The sequence below is a fragment of the Coffea arabica genome, chromosome 1c, assembly GCF_036785885.1.
Source record: "Coffea arabica cultivar ET-39 chromosome 1c, Coffea Arabica ET-39 HiFi, whole genome shotgun sequence".
Classification (NCBI taxonomy): Eukaryota; Viridiplantae; Streptophyta; class Magnoliopsida; order Gentianales; family Rubiaceae; genus Coffea; species Coffea arabica.
The window spans coordinates 58489424-58504508 of record NC_092310.1 but is presented as its reverse complement, the minus strand read 5'-3'; the positions used below and the strand labels follow the sequence as shown (position 1 = coordinate 58504508).

The 15085-nt window shown below is 38.7% G+C and overlaps 3 protein-coding genes across 5 annotated transcripts; all 3 read right to left on the bottom strand.

Annotated features, from left to right (window-relative positions):
* Positions 1–187: 187 nt before the first annotated feature.
* Positions 188–3653, bottom strand: LOC140037744 (uncharacterized). Of its 2 annotated transcripts, none has more exons than XM_072082778.1 (3): positions 3515–3653; positions 3188–3276; positions 188–2892 (listed from the first exon to the last, which is right to left on the bottom strand). In XM_072082778.1, exon 3 carries the CDS (start codon positions 2728–2730, stop codon positions 367–369), a length of 2364 nt encoding a protein of 787 aa, XP_071938879.1. In that variant the 5' UTR covers positions 2731–2892; positions 3188–3276; positions 3515–3653; the 3' UTR covers positions 188–366. The 2 variants fall into 2 exon arrangements, with proteins under 2 accessions (XP_071938879.1, XP_071938882.1); XM_072082781.1 differs by having other exon boundaries at positions 188–2735.
* Positions 3654–5291: 1638 nt separating this feature from the next.
* Positions 5292–9461, bottom strand: LOC140037743 (fructokinase-1-like). The gene is made up of 6 exons (XM_072082772.1): positions 8865–9461; positions 7855–8105; positions 7394–7685; positions 6563–6715; positions 5791–6152; positions 5292–5690 (listed from the first exon to the last, which is right to left on the bottom strand). The coding sequence occupies exons 1-6, from the start codon at positions 9306–9308 to the stop codon at positions 5600–5602; spliced, it is 1593 nt and encodes a 530-aa protein (XP_071938873.1). The 5' UTR covers positions 9309–9461; the 3' UTR covers positions 5292–5599.
* Positions 9462–10785: 1324 nt separating this feature from the next.
* LOC113715454 (iron-sulfur protein required for NADH dehydrogenase, mitochondrial) lies at positions 10786–14825 on the bottom strand. Of its 2 annotated transcripts, none has more exons than XM_072082766.1 (8): positions 14657–14825; positions 14426–14564; positions 13779–13901; positions 13481–13578; positions 13010–13136; positions 12400–12479; positions 11890–12015; positions 10786–11350 (listed from the first exon to the last, which is right to left on the bottom strand). In XM_072082766.1, exons 1-8 carry the CDS (start codon positions 14681–14683, stop codon positions 11180–11182), a joined length of 891 nt encoding a protein of 296 aa, XP_071938867.1. In that variant the 5' UTR covers positions 14684–14825; the 3' UTR covers positions 10786–11179. The 2 variants fall into 2 exon arrangements, with proteins under 2 accessions (XP_071938867.1, XP_027095460.2); XM_027239659.2 differs by having other exon boundaries at positions 12394–12479; positions 14657–14821.
* Between the last annotated feature and the right edge of the window lie 260 nt (positions 14826–15085).

Here is a 15085-nt window from a genome sequence, read left to right as displayed (position 1 = left end):
TTACCGTCCCAGAAATATTACATCAAAAAACTATAACCATACGGTAAATGCTTCGTCAGATGACAAAGACTGAATATTTTACAAAATAATCTCATAAAATTTTGCTTTAATGGCATCACAATCAGCCTGAAATCTAGATGACAAACAAGAAATACGTCCAACTTAAGATGTGGTCTAGTTTGAAACATGGGCCAAAAAAATTTAATTGACATTCCCTTGTGATTTCACTAATTGCTGCAGAACTTCTACCAGATGGAAATGTAGCTCATCTATAGCTAAACTAACAATCAGAAATTGTTTACATGACTATCAGTCTATCAGAACTCTTTACATCACTAAGAAATAACCAAACTGTATAGTTGAAATTTATATGGGTGCTGCACAGGTTGTTCTAAAATGTCCAGTCTGGTTACAGCGGCTGCAATGAACCACCCGCTTCACATGACCCCGATCTTCTGCACGAGCTCTTCTTTTCCTAGGCTGTGCAGGGGGTCGAAAGGACTTGGGGGGGTTTACAACCATATCCAAACAACTACCTTCAGTTTGAGTATTATCTGTCATCTCCTTCCACAGGGTTCTATCGGGAATAGGGTGTATGGTTTGAGAATAGGCTTTGCGATATGTTGCTATTGTGAAGCAACTCTCAGTAAATCGATGAACATTCTGCCTGCAAGAAAGAAGAGCCGCTACAGCATGAGCACAGGGCAGGCCATATAGCTGCCATCCTCGGCACATGCAACAACGGTTTCTGATATCCACAATGTTTGTCCCCTCGTGAGAAATAACCTCAAATTCAGCCTCATTGGCTCGGAGAACCTGGTAGGTACGTGCCCTTTCAATAGCCTCTGAGACGCGCCTTTCAGCAGAGGGAACAAGTACAGATGTCCATTCCATACTAGCTTCACGTCTTTCATTGAACCAAGTCATCAATTGCCGACGGACGCACTCCATCATCTGAATCAGGGGAAGTGCAGAGGCTTCAAGTATCCAGGAATTTAATGATTCAGCTATGTTGGCTGTCAGATGCCCAAAACGTGTTCCCTCAAAATGTGCAGTGGCCCACAAGCGAGGTGGAACTCGCTGTATCCAATAACCAGCTTCCTGCGATATCTCTTCTATATCATTAATCCTGTTCTCAAACTCAACTAACGTGAGAGCATTTGCAGCTTCCCACAAAAGGTTGACAAGCACAGTATTGTTGAATTCCTTCCTGAAACTCTCACTGAGATGACGCAGACAGAAACCATGGAAAGCAGTGGGGAAATTTGCATCTACAGCATCAGCAATACTTTTCTGTCTATCAGATAATATTGTCAACCTTGGCATGTTCTCTGTGTTAGTTTCCAGAAGATTATGCAGCTCTGCAAGGAACCACATCCAGTTATCATCATTTTCCTCATCAACAACACCAAATGCTAAAGGAAATAGTGCACCATCTCCATCAAAGCTTGTTGCAAAGAGCATAGTCCCTAGGTATTTGCTCTTTAGAACAGTCCGATCAAGCCCAATCAGTGGGCGACATGCATTCAGAAACCCATAAATAGATGCTTGGAAAGAAATAAATAAGCGCTGGAAAGAATTATCCACTAGATTGACATAAACAGATGCAATGCTCCCTGGATTTGTCCGCCTAATTTGCTCACAATATTGTGGAAGAAGGCGAAAGTCTTCTTCGAATGAACCACGAAGAGTAGCCATGATCCTTTCCTTCCCTCTCCATGCTTGCTTGTACGATAAGGTTATCCCATGAACACGGTGGATCTCTTCCAGAATCTCTTTTGGCTTGCATTGAGGATTTTCCCTGAGATGTTGTTCCACGGAGGTTGCAACCCACTGCACTGAGGCTTGTTGATGACCAAGATGAGCAATACCACCACATGTATGTTCTTTGTGGATGGTCCTTATCGTAAATGTAGGAACACCAGGGAGCTTTGCAGCATGAATGCGCCAAGGACATCCTTCACTAGCACATTTTGCAGTGAAACGAGTCTTATCAGACTTAACTGTCTGGATTTCAAAGTGAAGAGCAATTGCTATGTCCCTCAGAGCCCGACGACAACTTTGGACATCTGGAAATTCTTGCCCAACAGTCAATTCAAGGGTTGGAGCAACAACTAGTGTTCGAGACTGCAGAATAGGGGATGTAACAAGGACCTGAGAAGGCTGGACAGGCGCCTCTGAAACAGATAAAATTCCCATACCATGATTCTGGTCGACAATGAGCTCTAAGTTTTCATCAATGTCATGGGGCTCTACAACAGTCAATTCCTGACTCCCTGGCAAACCAATTCCACTGTCACGAGGAGTTAGAGCAAGCTGTCGACCATGGTTCTCAAAGCCACTATCATCTTGATCTGCATTAAGTACATCATCTTGACTTGGAGTTGAATCACTCTCTCCACTCTGAGGAAATCTATTCTCATGCTGGTTACCTACATCATATCCATTAGAATGTTCATCAGTATGACCTTGGCTACACTGGTTAGCCAATTCATGGTCATGGACCTCAGCAGGCAAAGTATCATGATCAGTGGTGGCATTTGCTAAATCTGAGTCATCAGCAGTGGTTGATTCGAAATCTCTAACATGCTCATGAATCTGTCCTGATTCTAAAGTCTGCACCCGATCCAATATTGAATCTCGACCATGCAATAATCCTAATCCAAAATGTGAGCCCTGAACCACAGATGTATCCCTTGTGTGCCCAATAATCACATCGTGGTTCGCCATTAAAACTAAAAAAATAACAAGAAAAATGTGAGAAATGACACTCCCTGTCAGATTAAAGGCGTAAACTTTAACTCAAAGTCTATCCTCAAAAATCCACTCCTCAAAACCAATCATTCTCAGGTAAAGCTCGAGCAGCACTCCATTCAGCAACATCGAGAAGTACTACAACAAACAATATAATAATAAGGATAGTCGAAAAGGCATGGGAATAAAAACGTAATCAACCAACCCATGTTTTAGTTCAGAATAATTATACTTGAAGAACCCAGTTGAAATAAAACGACATGACGAAAATGATCGGTCATCCTAACTACATTTAAAAGTAATAACAAAATTTAAAAAAAAAAGAAAAAGAAAAGAAATCCCAAATCCCCTCGTGAAACAAACTATGGCTTTGCAATTCTAGGAAAACAATAAATGCAAAAAATAAAGAAAGAGATAGGGGAGAACACCTTACCATAAAGTGAAAGGCAGACGATACAAAACCCTGATCTTTAATTAAGCAGGTAGCCCCCAAATTTACAGCTTCAGAACCCGAATTCTAACCTACAAAAATGAGGGAGAAAATTAAATTAAAAAAAATAAAATTCAGAATTTCAAAATTAGAAAGTAAAAAAGCCAGATAATCCACATAAATGTAGATGAACAAAGATCAGAATTATGGAGGGAGGATAAGGAGCCCATAAAGGGCAGTAAAGATTTGATTTTTGGCGGGCGGGCGGTCGATAGAAAAATATAGGACATCGATCGATAGACACACGGGAGAGGAGAGAAAAGAAAATACCTGGAAAAGGGGAGGGCAAGGAAGGGGAAGAACTGAAAATATAAAATTAATAGAAGAGGAGGGGCAAAAGGGCAGAAGCACCAAACGATATGGATCATCTCTCTCATCGGTCTCGGAGACGTCTTCAGTTTGGATTCCAGCACATAGAGACTGGCTTTGGCCTTTGGGGTCCGCTCCTCTTCTCCCAGGTGGGGGTATTTAGGTCATCCTCCTCTTTTCCTTGCTCTTTTCTATTTGTACTTGCCCTCTATTGCCCCTCCCGCTTTCCACTTTGCCCTGTTTTTCTTTTTCTTTTCTTTCCTCGTTAATAAATTAATGAAAAATAATACTACTACTTAGCAGCATGTTTGGATCGGGGATGATTTAAAACAATTTTTGAAATAACGGGAGTTTTTTCCTTTTTTTTTTTTTGTCACGTGATATAAAAAGATAGTTGGGATTAATAAGATTACAAATGAATTGAATCAAGTCAAATTTTGAACTTATCAAGTCGACTTAGACTTGTTAATGTGCGAGTTTGAGTTCGAATTCAAGTTCGAACTCGTCGAACCAAAAAAATAAAACTCTAGTTTGACTTAATTTCAAAAAAAAAAAATTCGAACTTGATTCATTCCTGACTCCCAAGTTTGGCTCGATTTCTGGGTTGCGAGCAGTTCGAGATGTCTGCTCGAGTTTGGTTCGACATTATGGCTAGTGCGAAGCTCGAAGTCAACTCAATTTTAAATAATGTAGCGATATTTTTATAATTTCACGTCAACTTAAGTTTTTCAAACGGCTTGTTGAGTAAGCGAACCTAACAAATGGCTACTTCAGTTCGACTCGTATATATTAACGCTTAGATTGAGCTCGATGAACACCGAACTCAAACAGTTCAAGTCAATTGCAGCCCTAATTGTGAAGATAAAAATCAATTAGAGAAGATGTTTATATTTACGATAAAAATAAAATTTATTATTTTTTTATCTCTGAATTTTGGATTTTGCATTTGACTTTAATATCTAAGCATATTCCTCAGTTTCAATGAACTTGAGATTATCGAATTTGATTGTTTTTTTCTTAAACCATACTTGAAAAAAAAAAAAAAAAGAAGAAAAGTTTACAAATTTAACACTTGTAAAATCCAAATTTGAAAAGTAAGTTAGGTTACTGGTACACAAGCTAAATTTGAACAAGTTTTTATTGAGCCAAGTTTCAATGTCAAGTAATTTAGTTTATTCTTCGGTTTACTGATTGACTTAAAATAAAAGTGATAACCTAAGGACGTATGCAATAGAGTCATGAAGTTACGATTATATGTCATCGCTCATGAAGCGGTAAATTAGTTCCAAAACACACTAACCAACTTTACCGGCTTTACTTTCCCCTTCGATCTTTCGATTGAATCCAGGTGCTCTCTAAGTTCATGGTTCATCGTACCCTCTCAATTAAATGCATAATTACAAGTATGAAGGATACAAAAATGCTCTTTGCAAAACAGGGATCAGTATCAAAATATTAACCACAGCCCCACAGGGAGCTGTAAGGTTGTCTAGGTGTACTAGACAACTTAACAAGTAAACGCATCACACCACATAATCAATGCCCAAATTTAAGCACTATATAAACGTTACAAGTGTTCAGAATATAGACCTTGAAGTCTTCTCCAAAATCTTCAAAAACATGTGTACTTCGTGGTAATTAACACGAAGCCATACAAAACTTAGTAAAATTTTTTCACCAACAAACTTTTATAACTGGTAAATACACAGTTTTTTGAGAACCGCCACAATAATAATAATAAAGTCAACTATTAATCCAGGCAAAATTGTATACTGCTAGATAGTAGAGATTACAGCCCCGATACATTACGGGAAGCTTTTCATTACAGTGAGCCAAATTGAAAGGCAAACATACTCGGTTCTACGAACCAAAATCTTTCAAGGAAAAACCATTAGCTGCTGCTGCTTTCCCCGCTCCTAACATGGTACATCCATATCAGACTGCAGAAAGAAATTGAATAAACTGCAATGCCTAAGCCAAAAGAAATCCTTTTAATCACAAATCCAGATTCCAAATAGGAACAATTACAAGGAATGTTAGCAAGTTTCATCTGCTGAGAAGATATTCAAGTTCCTCCATGTAAATTTGACAGAGTACATATCCATATGGAGCTCCACCTCCTACGCCCTTTTGTGACCTGGAAAAAGAGGAGCAATCAAGATCTGGTCTCACGAGAAGAATCAATTCGCTGTTTCTGCATAGTTTGCATTCTTCACGATGGTACAACCCTTTCTAACCTGACGTGTTCGAGCTTTTGTAACATTTCCAACGCCACTTTTTCCAAGCATAAACGACTCAGCCGACCATTGCTCCCATTTATGACCATATTTGAAAGCAGTGTTATCTGCTCTACGTCCAAGTCTTTATCAAGTAGATCCATCCAAAAACTATCATCCTCGTTGAGGTCTGATCTCCTTACTAGTTCTATTACTTGCTCCAGGCTTGCCACATTCCTACCAGCACCACAGCCCATTGCAGTTGCAGCACCCACTGCATTTGCTATCATCAGCGTATGGACCAAAGGCATTTTATGTATAAAACCAAATGCTATTGCAGCCACAAAACTATCTCCGCACCCCACTGTGTCAATGACATCTACCTGTTGAAGACCAAGTTGTTAATTTAGCATTAAGTATGTAACAGGTATTTCCACTCAACTAAGGAAGATTCTGATGTCAGTAAAATAGAGAGACAACAAAACAGAGGTCTCGCGAGGCAGTTTCTTATCAAATAACTAGCCTTACAATCGTGAAACTACCAATTTTTCTCCCCTCTATTATTGCCTACAAAAATGATCTAGTGGAGGGTGGAAAGCTATGTGGTAAAAGGTATTTATAATTCTATTTATAATTTCAGAGATCAGAAAACATATATTGTAGCTTCCTAGGTTGTTGAATGTCCCCTTTTCCCTCATTTCCTCTAAGAGCATCCTACCATCAGGTCATGAAATGAAGTTTCATTAATATTCGCGCCAGATGCTCTATAACAGGAAGGACTACAGATTGATACCTTGAATGCAGGAGAACAAGATATGCTAGATGTTGTAATTAAAAGTGAACCCTTTGCGCCCATTTTGATAATAACCCACTTCATGCGGGTCCCTCTCCGAAGCAACTCTTGTCCTGCCAGAACTGGGTTCCCAATGCCAGTCAATGATTCAGCCTGCCACATTATTGTCATGAATAACATCCAAAAGCACTATTAAAAGGAAAACATTAGAATTGGAAAAAGACCATAAGGAAAAAAGGAAGGTGAAATAGCAGAATTGAAAAATATGCCCACAGCAACTTAGAAGTTATTAAGATGTTGAAGCACAAACTTAAAAATAAATAGAGTACACAAGAAAACAGGACAAGCAAGCACAAACTTAATATCTGTTCTGCAGTCAAAAATAAATGTCGAAGATTACCAACTGAATACATAAAACTTGAAGAATCCATTTTAAGAAACTGCTTAGTCAAAATGCTTGCTTCCTAGGGATCTTGAGAGTTTCTTAAACACTGAGTAATAACCAAATAGTTCGACCAAAAAGTAAGATTTAGTCTCCCTTGAATCAAAAAACAAAAAAGTAGTAACAATAACAATATTATTAACAATAAAAAAACAAAAACCTCATTGAATTAAAAAATGATGCAAGACAAAAATAGACTCTCAAGAAATAAACAGGAGATGAACGAACAAGCTTGAAGTCAAAGATGAGGTTCCTGAAAGCTGCACAAAATTTCCCTCATACTTTGACAAGTAATGCAGAGGCAAACCAAAAATACATTATTCTACTTTGTACAAATGGACACATAGAAAACATAGCTGCAGCGATAATGGATAAGTTATCAGCCCAACCTCCTCAGAAGTTAACAGAAGGACATCACTCATTCTTAAGAACTTGCTAAGTGCTCTTTGTTCATCAGGCGATCCTGAATGAAGCGTCTTCCCTCGTGGTCCAGGGTCAAAAAAGACTGAGGTTCCAACTTCAACAGCATACTCCAAAGCAGAAACAAGCAGGCTAGGGGCAAGCTCATCAAAGCCGTAACCATTGCAGAAAAGGATTTTTGAGTGCTTAATAGCCTTCTTCACTTCAGGGGATAGTTTTTTCATCCAAACAAAAGCAGGCTCATTGCTGAAATCTGCTCGACTGAACCCGCCCCCCGCCCCCCCCCCCCCCCCCAAACAAAAAAAAGGGAAAAGTATTGCCCATCATTTTTTGAAATGTACAGAACAGAGAGAAAAAATGAAAGAAATAAATAAAATACCACAGCTAGTAAACCCATAACCAAGAATATATTATGACGATATTGTCATACCTGCAAAAACCATGTCTTTGCATAGGGTCCACCAACACCCAGCACAAAAGTGTTTCATAGGCTGCACTTGAACTGCTAACTTCATCATTCTCTCCATCCATCCTAACTACACTAATACCCTCGTCTTCAAGGACATCCAGGAGGAATTGCCCATAGATTTCATCACCAACATGACCAATTGTAGCACAGCTAAGACCAAGTCTTGCCGCTGCTATTACCATATTACAGTTGCCACCAGCTTCCCAGTTTCTCTGTGAGGAGAAAGCATACATAAGGTAAAGCAAACACAAGCTACAAGAATTATAAAAATGATAGGGTGCAAGTAGAAGAACAAAACTGTGACAGGAATTATTACGTCTCATCAATGCACGGGCACTGAAACCATAAGAGGAGCTCATAATTTACACAAATGGAACAGTCAAAAGACTCTAAAATGCACTTACTTTTGGAGCTTTGGAAAAGAATAACTACAAGCAGGTCCACAAATTTCTCAAGAGCAGAATTGTTCAAAACTCCAACTAAAACTTTTCCCCTTCAAACTGAAATTTGGAATGCTTTATTATCTGGAGTTACATTACGATGAAAAAATTAAAAGGCAGTCCCCAGTGCCTAGAGTTTTAAAAAGAGACCTTTTCAGGGCAATGAAAAAGATAAACCATGCTGATGAATTGCAAACGAAAACCGTTAATTGCTTGTATTCAGACAGATAAGACAAGCCTCAATTACATAAATCAAAGGCAAACGCATAAACTGCTACACAACAATTCGCAGAATACCAATACAATACAGCACAGGAGCCGACAATACACTTAGATCGGCGCGAAAAGTACTAATTATCTCTCCTGATTTGAAAAAAGAAAAAAAAGAAGCACAGAATAAAGGTTATAGAGTCCGTAAACCCACACAGCAAATTTAAAAATATATAAAAGAAAAGTCCCACAACCAGTTTCCCATCCCATAAAAGAAAACAGAGAGAGAGAGAGAGAGAGAATACTAATAATAAGAAGAACCTTATCAGGAGGGGATTTTGATACGTCATCCAAGTAAGCTTTACGTTGATCGAGAGGCTTGGGAGGCAATCGAGGAACATTGAGTACAATGTCAACGCAGAGGTTACCTAGAGTTGCGACGTCGATTTCCTTAATCACTCCGACATTCCTTAGCCGCTCATCGTCGTCGACGTCGACGTCGAAGGAGGAGGCATTATTACTGTTGCAGAAGCTGAGGGAATTAAGAGGCTGCTGCTTGGGAAGAGGGATTTGAATACCGGCACTGCAATTAAAGATTGAGCAGTAATAATAATAAGAAGAAGAAGAAGAAGGGATATTTCTATTGGAGTGACAGAAATGATTGGAGGTAGGGTTGTGAATGGTGGTTGGATAACTAGGAGAGAGGGCATAATTAGGCGGTGGAGGGATTGGGGATTTGAAGGATATGGCGTGATGCAGCTGCATTCAGGATTTTACTACTACTACCAGTAGCGGTTAGTGCTCCCTTAGTACTACTAGTAGCAAGTCACAATCCTAGAAAATACTACTACTCCTACTACTAGTAGACAGACCCCAAGGGAAGGGAAGGGAAGGGGAGTAGCAGGAACTTGGATTATGATACAGTAGTGTTTGAGTAAACTGCAGAGGAGGCGGCCCAGCCAGGAGTGGAAGGCAAATTGAATCTGATGTGACGTTGAAGATGGCAAAGAGGCCAGCGACGCTGCCGAGTCCCAGCCGCTCTTCTTATTATTATTAGCTAGGGATAATTTCAGAAACCGCTCTCGAGGTTTCTGACAATTTCATCTAATGCCCTTAAAGTTTTCAATATTACACTTAACTCTCTTGATCCTATAAAATGATCATAATAACCTTAATATATTAATATTTTTCATGCAAGTAAGCAATACGCTCCTAATCTTGTGCATAGGAATGCACCGCACAATTAAATATTTAATAGAAACAGTGCTAATTCTATTTTCTTTTATAACTTAGATTGAAATTTTACAATTTACAAATTGATGATAGCAGTGGTCATGATGATAGTGGTACTAATTTGAGACGTAGGTATATGAAAGGTTTAAAATAATAGAGATAAGTGTTGAAAGCAGATTTGAAATTTTGTGCATATTCTAATTTTTTTTAATCAAATTTTATAACAAAGTAAAATGAATTTCACGAGAGTAGCTTGGTTTATTCATTCAAAAATTTGACCATTGAATAGTTTTTGTTATCAAAATGATAAATTCAAGGGAGATATGTGTTATTTTTAAAATTTCAAGGAAACTAAGTGAAATTATTCAAAACTTCAAGGGAGGTTTCTAAAATTATCCCTATTAACTGACGGCAGCCAGCTCCCCTTACTAGTCTAATTTCTTTTTTAAATTTTATTTTTTCTTTCTTCTTCTTCTCTCTTCCTTTTTTTTTTTTTTTTTTTTCTGGTGGTGTTGTGGGAAGAAAGGTCCATATAACCCAAGTTGATAATTTGACAACCCAATACAAATCCCATTCATTCACACATTCTTGATCTCCAAAAAAAAAAAAAAAAAAACCTGCTAAAAATTCCTTTTTTCGCTCCTTTCCCTAAGCTTTTAGCCTTTCCTCTTTTTAATTCCTAGTCAATAATATCACATTATATATAGGCTTGGCTAAGAAGATTGAATAAAAAATGCCAAAGCGTCACGAAGGGCGGATGGTGTGATTTTAAGCTCTCTCTTAATTGAAGAAACGAACCTAAAACTCCTTTTCACCATCCTTTGTTGAATTTTATATTAGTATTTATTCAAATAAAGCAAAAAGGCGCATATTATTAGTATTAACTCTTGAGGGATCTGCAAAACTGACCGGACGAGTCAAAGAGATGTGTACTAATTGATCCATCCAAAGCTTCTTGTTTATCCGAGAAAAGTTTGGAAGGCTGACTATTTCAATGGGACAAGTCATATTTATGTAGTACTTGCTGTTCTATTCATCTCAGCAGCGTGTCTTTCATTTATTTATTTGACAAAAATGTTAAGCAAAACGACGTGAAGAAGATCAAACAAAATGAGTCGAAAGAGAACTTAAAAGGCCGTATCACCATTTCGCCCGCCCGAGACTTGCAGCAACCTTGCAATAATAAGCTGCACTTTCAAGCAGCTGCAGCAAATGCATACAACCACACCTTTGACGGGATTATACATGTTTCAGTTTCTTCTTCCCTGAGATAATTAACCACAACAGCAGCGGCCCATTCCCAAGTCCGGCTTTCACCACCACCCGATGTTCCCATCTCAAAAGCTGTCAAAAGGCACAAAGTTGATGTTAAACAGAGCTGCATCTGCAGCTCACTGCGACCTCTACAGTACTATCTCTGGTCGGAATTGCTGCTGCTTGGCCAATTCGTCAAGTATATTGGCAACTTTCTCGGCCACATCACCGTACGCATGCGAGACTGCAGATTCAGGGTCTGATACTACAATGGGAACACCTTCATCAGAACTGCTTCTGATGCCAACCTCCAACGGCACCTATAAAGATGAAATACAACAGATTAGAGCATTAATTAAGCAAAATGTTTGTAGTTTGAAAAGAATCTCATGAAAAATATGCAGCCTCAAGGAGAAGCAAAGGAGGAGGATATTTAGTGCCAAAAAAAGAGGACGGAGAGAATTAGAAGCAGGTCAAGATATCACCAGCTACCATATATCAGACGGCGACGGTTCAACAAACTAGCCAGTAGTACAAAAATTCTGGGAATCAAACTCTAACCTACCTCTCCAACACAAAAAGAACCTAATTGAAGTAACGACAGAGCGTGTTTTACTTGTAGACTAGGTGGTTGGGCCATAAACAATGATTGGCAGAGGAAATTGTTCAGCTATCTATATGATCAAACTAACAATTTTTCATCCAACAGGTACAGGAAGTCCTAATTTCAGTGCCCAAGACAGAACAGGGATAACACTTGTTATATTATTCTGAAACGATTAAACAACATGCTTATAGGAGGGTGACCTGCAAAACTATCCGAACACCCTAACAAGCGACACAAAAAACATCCAATTACCTCCCCCAGAAACTGCACACCCATTTCCTCTGCTGTTTTGCGTGCCCCTCCCTTACCAAAAATATCCGAAGGTTCTCCGCATTTGGGACATTTAAAATAGCTCATGTTCTCCAAGAGTCCAAGGATCTGTGAGATGAGAACAAGGTTTTAAACAGTTAGCAGTGAACAGCATCTGGGACAAAAGAAATATAGTGTGTGTGTGTGTGTGTGCGTGCCAATAGCTTTTGATTGCAGAAACTAGGCCTTCCGTATTTGTTAATTCTCCCATCATGCCCTGTTTTCTGAGGAGAAGCAAAACTCTAATAATCTGATCCAAAACTCAACCAAGAATTGACATGCACAAGCATACAGATCAAAAGATTGAAAACCAGGTATGTTGAACCCGGAATGTTATTGACTCTGGTCTTTAGATAGCATTCAATTGTGAACCTATGTGCTATGGTAAACACACTCAAAGCATAAAAACTTTTATGGGAATACAATTTGCTCAAAAAAAGATCATACTGGTACATTGACTTGAGAGAACATTTTCACCCCTCTTCGAGCATCCAGTAGTGCAACATCTTGAGGGGTAGAAACAATTACTGCTCCTGCAAACAGAACAAAGTAGTTCCAGATTATCAAGGAATACAGGTACATTTCAAAATTATCAAAGCAAACACCCCCCCCCCCCAAAAAAAAAAATCGAATTCAGATTAAGCATAGAATTGACTTCAAATGCTCCATCATCTGAAAAGTGGAATTTGCAAGGAAAAGTTCTCCTGAAAGACACATGCTGAAAGAGCATGGTTCTCATTTTAAGTGCCTATAGTTACTGCCAGAATATCCATACTGGGTAAGGAAGAAGTAATGCTGACGAAGCTTAACATATTTGACTAGAAAGCAGCATACTGGAAATATGTATTTGAAAGTTAAATTTGCTCAACGGGTATTACAAAAAGGAAGCTTTATTATACTGAGATGAACGAGCAGCAATTGAGATTATGTTATTCAAAACTTACAAACCCAGCATTATTCTAGCCTGAGCTGCAACAGGCTTCATTTCGACATCCTTCAATCTCTTGCTATTCCAGCATACTACAAAAATGTAAGACCAACTTCCAACAAACTTGTTAGGTACCTGACAGTTGCAGCCTCTGGGAAATAGATATCTGAGCATCACCAGTACCAGGGGGCATATCAACCACAAGAACATCCAAGGTTCCCCAGTTAACTCCCCTTGTCATCTGTTCAAGAGCTTTCATAACCTGCAAGAGTAAGCATGAAACTGATGAAAATATTAAGATTCTTAAAGGATGTAACTGTAACCAAATCAGTGTAAACAGATAGGCAGAAGAAATCAGAAATTCACCTCCAGTATAAATAGCAATTCTGAGGAAGAAAATAAATAGGCTTCAATTAACGTAAAACAGAATATAACCGATGAATAAGTGAACAACACAAGGAAGCCAAAAAAAGTGCAGCAAAAATTGCAAAGGGGAAAAACTAAAAAAGGAAAAGTACAGAAAATTAACCCCCCCCCCCCAAAAAAAAAAAGAGATACAGCAAACCAATCTAAAATGCCAAGTGATACAACAGTGTAACATGATACCATTGGACCCCTCCAAACGATTGCTGCACCAACGTCAACCAGAGATCCCATTGACATACATTTCACTCCATGGTTTTCAATTGGAATCATTTTCTTATCTGTTAAAAGAGCATACCAAAGAGAAGTTAGAACACATTATCAGCAGGCGGAAGAATAAAAATAAAACAAGTATCCTAACTTATCTAGATAGTTAGTATCAAAACCCTCTTTTAGATAGTTCCTAACTGAAATAAGATAGTTCCTCCACTTAGGAAAAATTAAGACAGTTCATACAATTTCAAGGAATTCAAAGCATCACCTATACTAACTTCAGGCTTTCCCCGAAGTCTCATCATTAGTGGAATTGACGGTCCATATACATCAGCATCGAGCAACCCAACCTTAAGTTGACACTTCTTGGCAAGTGAAACAGCTAAATTAACTGTACGGTCAAGCAAACATAAACATCTCAAAAGAGGTCAAATTGGTAGGAAGGAATACAAGCGAAGAAGGCATGTTTTCATTGTCATCACAATTTTGTAACCATGCACATGACTTAATCAGTTAGTGCAACCGTAACAACTAAGAATTTAAAAACAGATGGCAAAATACACAGAAATGCTTCTAATATCGCTGTCTGTTTTGCCACATTTGAGTTTCCAATATGCATCTCCAATTTATATGATCGGTCTTAAGATATAGAGCTAACATGCCAACATTCGCTATACAGAGGTGTAAGCGCAAAAATATTCTACGTTAAATTTGTTTTTATCATTTTTAGATTGTTAACCCTGAAATCCTACCCACTACATACTTCTTCAAATGACTAATCCCGTATGGTGTCAAAAGCAGACTTACTTCAGTTGTTTACCCTTCGACGGAGAAAGGAGCAAAACCTTGGTACAAAACCTAACCTTCTATTCAAGAAACTACATCAGAGACAACAGGGAATCGTTTGAGAAATACCAGCTGTAGTGGACTTGCCAACACCGCCTTTCCCGGAAGCAACTGCTATGATGTCCTTAATTCCATCGATTTTGAGGTCTTTGGCATTTGGTCCCTTCCCAATTTGCACCGAGAAATTCCTCACACACCTTTGCCTCAGCTACAGTGGCATAAGAAAAGCAATCGTATGAATTTATTCATTCATTACAAAGCACATGAAGAGTAAAACAATCACAATCCCCAGTCACCTACAGTTAAATATCTTGATAAACCCTTCATGAATAAATAACGCTTTACTAAATATAAATCGAAAAGAGGAAATTAATCCCAAGAAAGAAGAAAGGAAGAAAATTTTATCAGAAACCCGTTGTAGATTTTAACGGAACATGAGTGAGGTATTGGGCTGTTGGAAAAGAACGAAACCCACAGACCCATCATAGAAAGTCCACACCTGACCAGGCCGAGCTGTGATCACGTAATTAGTACTAGATCAAGTAGGAGGCCTCTTGCCATTGGGCCTTTGGTCCAGTGGTCATCCCAAACCTTCTAAGGTTTGGTGATGCAAAGAGGTTATGGATTCGAACCCTGCCTCTCTCAAAAACTTGTCACAATATGTGACGGTCTTCTTTGGCCTTCTTCGATGGAATTTCTACTCACATCGAGTCCCCTTCCCCTTCCCCC

Coding starts and splice junctions, on each gene's coding strand:
- LOC140037743 (XM_072082772.1), bottom strand. CDS start 9,308: ATGCAGCTGCATCACGCCATATCCTTCAAATCCCCAATCCCTCCACCG. Junction 6,716..7,393: donor TTCTGTTAACTTCTGAGGAG/GTTGGGCTGATA, acceptor ATAATGTGGCAG/GCTGAATCATTGACTGGCAT. Junction 5,691..5,790: donor CAAAAGCTCGAACACGTCAG/GTTAGAAAGGGT, acceptor CTCTTTTTCCAG/GTCACAAAAGGGCGTAGGAG.
- LOC140037744 (XM_072082778.1), bottom strand. CDS start 2,730: ATGGCGAACCACGATGTGATTATTGGGCACACAAGGGATACATCTGTG.
- LOC113715454 (XM_027239659.2), bottom strand. CDS start 14,683: ATGAAGGGTTTATCAAGATATTTAACT. Junction 13,902..14,425: donor TGGCAAGTCCACTACAGCTG/GTATTTCTCAAA, acceptor TTGACCGTACAG/TTAATTTAGCTGTTTCACTT. Junction 12,480..13,009: donor CCAGAGGCTGCAACTGTCAG/GTACCTAACAAG, acceptor TTCTGTTTGCAG/GAGCAGTAATTGTTTCTACC.